Source organism: Arachis duranensis, chromosome 1 (assembly GCF_000817695.3).
Source record: "Arachis duranensis cultivar V14167 chromosome 1, aradu.V14167.gnm2.J7QH, whole genome shotgun sequence".
Lineage (NCBI taxonomy): Eukaryota > Viridiplantae > Streptophyta > Magnoliopsida > Fabales > Fabaceae > Arachis > Arachis duranensis.
The window spans coordinates 50,355,747-50,365,363 of NC_029772.3; the positions used below are offsets into that span (position 1 = coordinate 50,355,747).

Consider the following 9,617-nt stretch of genomic DNA (forward strand, 5'->3'; position numbering starts at 1 on the left):
AGGAATTTTTTTGACAGCTGTTTCCATGTCTTTATGTTGTCCTTAGGTTGGTTATTTAACCACCTCTTAGCTTGGTCTTTTACAGCAAATGGAAACAGTAATAGCCTATAGACATCCTGATCTACCTCCTTATCATGTACTGTGTCAGCAATTAGTAAAAATTGTGCTAGAAACTTTGTAGGTTCTTCTTGTGGAAGACCGGAATACTGACAACTTTGCTACACCATGATAATGAGCTGAGGATTCAACTCAAAATTACTTACTCTAATGGAGGGTATACATATACTACTCCCATATGAAGCAGTAGTGGGGTTAGCATATGACCCCAGAGTCCTTCTGAACTGTTCATTTCCACTTAGGTCCATAATGAAGAAAGGGAGATGACTTGGATTTATTTTATTTAATTTATTAAAAAAATGATTTTCAAAATAATAAAATAAAATAAAATAAAAACCGAAATAAAAATAAAATAAAAAATAAAAATAAAAATGATAAAAATTTGAAAATACTTTATGAAGATTTTCGAAAAAGTGAGGAGAGAGAAAGTGGTTGGGATATTTGCTTAAAAATAGTTAGAAAAGAGAATTTTTTTTCAATTTTGAATTTTATGATGAAAGAGAAAAACACACCAAAGAAACAAGACTTAAAATTTTTAGATCTAATGCTCTTTGTTTTCAAAAATTTTGGAGGGAAAACACCAAGGAACACCAAACTTAAAAATTTTAAGATCAAAACACAAAGAAGACTCAAGAACACTTTGAAGATTTACAAGAACAACAAGAACAAAAGAAAGAACACCAAACTTAAAATTTTTAGAAAACCAAAATAAATTTTCGAAAATTATAGAAAGATTAACAAGACAACACCAAACTTAAAGTTTGGCGCAAGATTAAATCAAGAAAAATTATTTTTGAAAAAGATTTTAAAAAAGATACCCAATTACCAAGAACATAGACCAATGCTCTAGCCAATTGGGCAGTAAAGGTAACACTTGTTTTGAAGAGGTATTTTCACTAACCAAAAATAAATTCCTTTTTGAAGACTAATGCTTTGGAAAAGCACAAGAAAAACAAGAAACGACACAGAACAAGAAAAACTAAAGATCAAACAAGAACAACTTGAAGATCAAGGATAACAACTTCGAAAATTTAAAAGGAAAATATAAAATATGCAATTGACACCAAACTTAGAACAAGACACTAAACCCACGAAAAAAATAAAATTTGATAAAAAAAATAATATTTTTGAAAAATTTTTGAAAAGAAATTAAGGGACTCAAATTTAATGACTCTATAGCAACAATACTCTATTCCTAATCTAAGTAACAAAATAAACCTTTAGTTGTTCAAACTCATATATTCCCCAGCAACAGCACCAAAAACTTGGTGCACGAAATTGCAATCACACTTTTGCAATCCGCACAACTAACCAGCAAGTGCACTGGATCGTCCAAGTAATACCTTACGTGAGTAAGGGTCGAATCCCACGGAGATTGTTGGCTTGAAGCAACCTATGGTTATCTTATTAATCTTAGTCAGGATGCCAATAAGGTTATTTGGATTTAATTGTAAAAAGTGAAAGTGTTTGGAATAAGTAATTATTACTCAATAATGGAGAATATGTTGGAGTTTTGGAGATGCTTTGTCCTCTGAATTCGTGTAACATAATGCTTCCTCACTTTCAAAAGTGCAAAGTTCCTTCCATGGCAAGCTGTATGTAGGGCGTCACCATTGTCAATGGTTGCTTCCCATCCTCTCAGTGAAAATGGTCCAAATGCTCTGTCACAGCACGGCTAATCATCTGTTGGTTCTCGATCATGTCGGAATAAGATCCATTGATCTTTTTGCATCTGTCACTACGCCCAACAATCGTGAGTTTGAAGCTCGTCACAGCCATTCAATCCTTGAATCCTACTTGGAATACCACATACAAGGTTTAGACTTTCCATATTCTCATGAATGCCGCCATCAATCCTAGTTTATACCATGAAGATTCTGATTAAGGAATGTAAGAGATACTCATTCAATCTGATGTAGAACGGAGGTGGTTATCAAGCACACGTTCATGGATTGAGGAAGGTGATGAGTGTCACGGATCATCACCTTCTTCATAGTGAAACGCAAATGAACATCTTAGATAGGAACAAGCATGTTTGAATGGAAAACAGAAATAATTGCATTAATTCATCGAGATGCTGTAGAGCTCCTCACCCCCAACAGTGGGGTTTAAAGACTCATGCTGCCAAAAGGTACAAATTTCAGATCTAAAAATGTCATGAGTTACAAAATAAGTCTCTAAAAGTTGTTTAAATACTAAACTAATAACCTAGGTTTACAGAAAATGAGTAAACTAAGATAATTGGTGCAGAAATCCACTTTTGGGGCCCACTTGGTGTGTGCTGGGGCTGAGAATTAAGCTTCTCACGTGCCTGGGCTGTTTCTGGAGTTGAACGCCAGGTTGCAACCTGTTTCTGGCATTGAACTCCAACTTGCAACCTGTTTCTGGTGCTAAACGCCAGACTGCAACATGGAACTGGCGTTGAACGCCAGTTTACGTCATCTATCTTCGTGCAAAGTATGGACTATTATATATTGTTGGAAAGCCCTGGATGTCTAATTTCCAGCCCAATTGAGAGCGCACCAATTGGACTTTTGTAGCTCCAAAAAGTTCATTCCGAGTGTAGGGAGGTCAGAATCCAATAGCATCAGCAGTCCGTTTTCAGCCTAAATCAGATTTTTACTTAGCTCCCTCAATTTCAGCCAGAAAATACCTGAAATTACAGAAAAACACACAAACTCATAGTAAAGTCCAGAAATATGAATTTTTGCTAAAAATTAATAAAATTATACTAAAAACTAACTAAAACATACTAAAATCTACATGAAATTACCCCAAAAAAGCGTATAAAATATCCGCTCATCAGTATGCACATGTAGCTAATTATCTAGTTAGCCACACTTTTCCTCCACATTTTAATAAGAATCAAAGAGACAAGCTAAAAAGCGAGTCCAAATATTATATATGGGATGACCCATATTTATGGAGGTATCGTGCTGACCAGGTAATTAGACAGTGTGTGCCTCAATCAGAATTCCAGTCCATTTTAGAGGCCTGCCACTCATCTGAGAGTGGAGGACATTTTGGCCTTCAAAGGACAGCAAGAAAAATCTTAGGCTGTGGATTCTGGTGGCCTACTCTTTTTAAAGATGCTGCTAAATTTTGCAAATCTTGTTCCCCGTGCCAAAGGTTTGGTAATATATCCAAGAGGGATGAGATGCCTCAACAGATTATGCTTTTCTGTGAAATTTTTGATGTTTGTGGCATTGACTCCATTTGTCCATTTCCAAATTCTAATGGTTACTTTTATATACTGTTAGCTGTAGATTATGTTTTTAAATGGGTGGAAGCAATTCCTACCCATACTGATGATGCTAACACTGTTGTTTCCTTTGATAGAAACCATATTATATGTCGCTTTGGATCACCACGAGCAATCGTGAGCGATCAAGGCACCCACTTTTGTAACAGGAGACTAACAGGATTACTGAAGAAGCAAGGGATAATTCACAAAGTAGCAACAGCTTACCATCCCTCGACCAATGGGCAAGCAGAAGTCTCTAACAAAGAGATTAAACATATTCTGGACAAGATAGTAAAACCTCATTGGAAGGACTGGAGTGCCAGGCTACAAGATGCACTCTGGGCATATAGAACAGCGTACAAGACACCCATTGGGATGAGCCCCTTCCGCTTGGTATACGGAAAGGCCTGCCACCTCCCCGTAGAGGTGGAACACAAGGCTTTCTGGGCTATAAGGGAGTGCAACATGAATCTTACGAAAGCTGGTGCCGAAAGAAAGATGCAACTAGCAGAGCTAGAAAACCTTCGCCTAAAAGCATATGACAACTCCAATCGTTACAAGGAGAAAATGAAGGCTGTCCATGACAAGCACATTAAAAAGAGAGAATTCAGACTAGGGAAGTTAGTTCTTCTATATAACTCCAGATTGAAGCTCATGCCAGGAAAACTGAGATCAAGACGGGAAGGTCCATACAGAGTAGAGAAGGTAGAGCCATACGGAGTTTTCCACCTGCGTCATCCTACTAGCTCAAAATTTCTAAAGGTCAATGGACATCGCCTAAACCTTTATCATGGTGAGAAAATGAAGAATCAGAAAGAACTAGAGATTTTCCTCTTGGAAGACCCACCAAGAGAAGCAGAATGAGCCTAAAGAGCGTCCAACTTAAGGACGTAAAAGCAAAGTGCTAGGTGGGAGACAACCCACCATGGTATGATCGTTCCGTTTCAGTTTTAGTCTTATTTTACTTTACTTTATTTTTAGGGTGTTAATGACTCTTCTCATCATCCCTGCATATAGCTGCATATAGTTGTATTAGCATTCTGCATATTTATTATTTAAAAAAAACGCACGCAACGCGTAGGTGTCGCTGACGCGTCCACGTCACAAGTGCGTTGGGAAGAAAACAAATTTAACAGAGAGTCACGCGAAAGTGTGGCTGGAGGCGTGCCTTAAGCACAAACGTGCCACGTGACCGCGTCACTCACGCAGCCGCGTCATTTGGAAAATAAGCCTCCACACGTCCGCGTCGCCCATGCGAACGCGTGCCTTTAAAAAATCGACGTAAAAGAGGTGTATGGCAGTAAGTTATGAAGGAGTGGGGCTGGAATGATGCTAGAAGCACCAGCCCTATCACGCGACCGCGTGCTCCACGCGTCTGCGTCTTTTTCAGAATATGGCCATTCACGCGATCGCGTCAACCACGCGACCGCGTCACCCTAAATTTTGGCAAATATACGAATTAAACAGAGAGACGTGCATATGCGAGGCTGCTCTTCCGCCAATAGCACAAATCCACTCACACGACCGCGTGCCCCACGCGTTCACGTCACTTGAAAGCACTGCACATCACGCGACCGCGTCACTCACGCGTCCGCATCACATGCGGCGCACAACTTATCCAGATCAGCCAAATATCTTATCTTTTCTTCCCCAAATCCTAATTTTTCTTATCCCTTCTTATTTCTTTCTTCTCCCTTCTTCCTTCTTCCTTCCTTTTCACTTTCTACTTCCTCTTTTTCACCACCATTATCAAGGTTTTTCTTTTCTTCTTCCCTCTTTACTTTTCTATTCTTATTCTTATTTTTATGTTTTCTTCTTCTTTTTCTTTTTACTTTCATTATCTATGTTTTCTTTTTCTTTCTTTTTCTTTTAATTGGTGTTGGAAATTTATTTGGGTAATTTTTTTCTATATTTTGCTTGTGGATTATTAAGGAATTCATTGACAATTATATTACTTTTTATAGGGTCGCTTGCATGTTCAATTTAATACTTTCAATACCTTATTTACCATGCATGCTAAGTGTTTGTGAAAAAGCCCGTATGACATCATGTACTACTTTTATGTTATCATACGTGAATGCCTATTTTTCACAAAATCCCTTTTATATTTTATTAATTAAATATAATTGTCCATACAAATAGATTGTAGTTTGATAGACTTGGTAATCTAACTTGGACATTGAATGCTCGATCTATGCTACTCATGCCTTTGCCAGCATGCCAATAAACGTCTTGCATTTAATTGTCCTTACATGCACTTGTTTTATTTCCATTGATGAACTTTCACATGTAGTCTAGACCATATGTCAACGCCATCATTCCTTACCGTGCATTGATTACCATCCATAATATTCGCTCCCTTGCTCGAACCCTTCGCTTTACATATTACCTTCTCTTTCCTTTTTCAGGATGGCCACCAAGAAAGGCAAGGAGAAAGCTACTCCCAAACCACCAGCAAAGAGAGGAACAAAAAGAGCATTAGTGGCAGAGCCATCTTCAACAGCAGTAAAGCGCTCAACAAAAAGAATTAAGAAGATTATAAAGGTCGATAAAAAAGAGAAAGCCTTCCCAACAAAGGACATTGCGTGATTTTCTAACCGCTACTGTGAGCAGATGTTCCCCATCTTGGCAGAAAGGAATTACAACAACGAATACTTTCTTATCCTCCGGACCCGTATTGCTGAATTTGATGAGCCGCGAATTGAACAAAGACAATGGGGATTCCTACGGAGACAGTCACGATAGGTTAACTTTTCGTGGGTAGTAGAATTCTACTCTAACTTTCATATGCCAACCATGCAGTCTATCTACGTCTGTCAGAAGAGAGTCCCCATTACAGAAGAGGCCATTCAACGAGTTTTAGATCTTCCCCTGCTCCAGAAGGACTGGACGCATTTCAAGAAGCCGCACTCAAATGCCAGACGTACCAATTTGACTGGGACGCCATTCTCAGAGTTATCGCACAACCTGGCAGCAGATGGATTTATGGATACCATCATTCCCGACCTAAGGGAATAACGGCTTCCGCACTTACCTTAAAAGCTCGAGTATGGGCGCAGATTATGTCCCATTACATCTTTTCAAGCACTCATGAGTCCTCCTTCATTGCAGACATGGTTGTTTTCCTCTGGTGTATCATTACAGACCAGCCTCTAAACCTACCAAGACACATCTGGAATGCCATGGGACATGTACAAATTGCGGGCAACTTACCTTTTCCCGCCTTGGTCTCAGATCTCGTCTCTGCAGCCGGAGTCTCCTACAGAACTGGGGACACCAGAGCCATGCTTCCACGGAGTGATTAGTACATCCCTAACGGGAAATATATCAGACCTCCAGCAGCCACTACCAGCCAACCTGCAGAACAGGCTGAAGACATTCCTCCTTTAACACTACAAGCACCTTCAACAAGTCAGTTGCTCCATCAAATACTGGAGAGGTTAGACCGGTAAGAACAAAAAGTGAATCTACGATAGCACCGCAACTAGCGTCGATTCAAATACCTCAAGGAGCTACTCACAGGAAATCACAGACCTGACAATGACCCAAACACTCCGGACTCCACTTCATTTACCAGCACAGGGAGCCATGACGGTCCCGACTGTGGAGATACTACTACCAGCCCACCTTTGTTCTTGACAGATGGCACCGAGGACGGTGCAAAGTCTTAAGTGTGGGGAGGTCGGTCAGTACCTGACTTCCGGAGATAATTTCTCTTCCCTAACATCAATAAAGTAGGATATTTAGTCAGTTTTTCTTTAGGATATATTTTTTAGAAATAGGATTATTTACATGCATGTTCTATTTAGTTGAAATATAATAAGTTTCTTTTAAGACCTATTTTTGAAAAACTTCACTAATTTAAATCAAAATTTAAATGTTAAACTTGTTTGAAGATTGTAAACTGGAACATGATTTTTGAGCTAAAGAACACACAACCTGTGAGACTTTGAGCCTAAATACATGGTTACATTATTTAACCATAAATATTTTATTCATGTGTGTTTACTTCTCTATGATTGTAATTTGTATTTTGTTCTATCCTATATGTCCAATGTTTAATGTGTTATTTTCATGCATATGATTGAGGCCAGTACTTGTTTAACTCACTTATCCCAAATAAGCCTACCATTTAAATCACCCTTGTTCACCGCTTTGAGCCATTTTATCCCCCTTGTTCTATGTTTTACCACATCACTAGCCTCAAGCAGAAAAATAATTAAACACCCCAAATTGAATCTTTGGTTAGCATAAGATAGAGATTGTGTGTTGATTAAGTGTGGAGAAAACTGTGGGAACATGGGTTAATAAGGGAATGTATCATGTTTCTAATTTTGAATATTGGGAAATTTGGGTACCTACTCATGTAAAACAGAAAATCAAAAATTCCATATGCATTGATATATTATTTTAGATTTTATGTCTCTAAAAAAATAAATAAATAAATAAGGGGACAAAAATATCCCAATGCCAAGTCAATAAAAGATCAATGCATATGTGATACAAGTAAAAGAAAGGTTGAAGCATGAGTATGTAATGCAAGGTGGGAAATTTTGGGTAGCTAGGTATGAAATTAGGAGATATATAGAGTATATGTATGTTAGGTGAAAGCTTAGGTTAATTAAGGATTCAATTTGTAAGCTCACTTAGCCATATGTACACCCTTACCTTCACCTTAGCCCCATTACAACCTTGAAAAAGACCTCATGATGTTTGCATTGATATATTAAATATTGTTGATTGATTAGGTGTAGAACAAAATTTAGAAAGCATGATTAGAGAAGAATAGAGTAATTACCCTATACACTTGAGAGACTAGAGTGCACATACACCATCAATGAGGGTTTAATGCTTAAAATCTATGTTCCCTGCTTTCATGAGCTATCTTCTTGCATTTTTATCTGTTCTTACTGTATGAATTGAATTAGTGGAATTTGAATTATGCTTGTCTTGAAGAGCTTATTTACTTTTAACCAAATAGACAAGAAACATATAGTTGCATTCATATAGATAGGTTGCATTGCATTTCATGAGTTTTGCATTTCCCTACTCATTTACTTTATCTCCTTTAACTAAGCATGAGGACATGCTAATGTTCAAGTGTGGGGAGGTTGATAAACCATTATTTTATGACTTATATTGTGTTTAATTGAGTGGTTTTATCAAGTCTTCACCCACTTATTCATATGATTTGCATGTATTTACAATTCCTTCCCAAAAATTGTCCATGGTTGAAAACTTGCTTCCTAGAGATCTTTTTATGCCGTGATCTGTGTGTTAAGTGTTTCAGGCCTCATAGGGCAGGAATGGCTTAGAGAATTGAGAGGATGCTTGCAAAAATGGAAGGAGGACAAGAAAATAAGAAGATAACCAGCGAACACTGACGCGAGCGCATGGCCCACGCGAGCGTGCGAAATGGAGAATTCGCAAGCGACGCGAACGCGTGCCTGACGCAATCGCGTAGATCGGAGTCTGCACGAATGACGCGAACGCGTGGATGACGGAAACGCGTGACAAGGAAAACCGCTGAATGATGCGAACGCGTGGACGACGCGTATGCGTGACCTGCGCGATCTGCAGAAATTACAGAATACGCTGGAGACAATTATGGGCCGCATTTTAACCTAATTTTTGGCCCAGAAACACAGAATAAAGCAAGGGAACATGCAGAAACTCAACACACATCGACACACATTCATTTACATTGATATTAGGATAGTTTTAGTTTTAGATCTGAATCTTACTACTCCTTTAGGTTTTCTCTACGTTGATAGGATTTTAGTTTATTGCTTTCGCTTTGGATATTGAAGAGCCTTTACCTCCGTGGAAGTACTATTCTAGTTTGTTTCCCTATTTTCCTACTCTTTTGGTTATTTATTATTCCTGTTCATATACTTATGTTACGTTTGGATCTATTAATACAATTCACTACCTTTTCCTTTAATCAATTTCCAATCCTTATTTTATTTATCATGTTTTCTTCTACTATTTCTGCAAGCGTTTTATTTTTGTCAATGGAGTAGAAATTCTACTTGACATGGTTAATTAAGATAAGACACTTGAGTTGGAATGCTTAAGTGCTTAGTTAAATTGGACGCTGTTAGCTAATTCTATATCTACTAATGCTAGATCTCCCCAAGAGAGAGGACTAGGAATTGTGGGTGAAGAGTTAGTTTAATCACCATACTTTCTCTTACTTAGTAAGGGTTAACTGAGTGAGAACAGCAACCTCTCTACACTACACTCGAGAAGATCC

The 9,617-nt window shown here is 38.2% G+C and overlaps 1 protein-coding gene across 1 annotated transcript; it reads left to right on the forward strand.

Moving 5' to 3' along the window:
* Positions 1 to 3,736: 3,736 nt before the first annotated feature.
* LOC107488714 (uncharacterized) lies at positions 3,737 to 4,225 on the forward strand. The gene has a single exon (XM_016109487.1). The coding sequence runs from the start codon at positions 3,737 to 3,739 to the stop codon at positions 4,223 to 4,225; it is 489 nt and encodes a 162-aa protein (XP_015964973.1).
* The last annotated feature ends 5,392 nt before the right edge of the window (positions 4,226 to 9,617 follow it).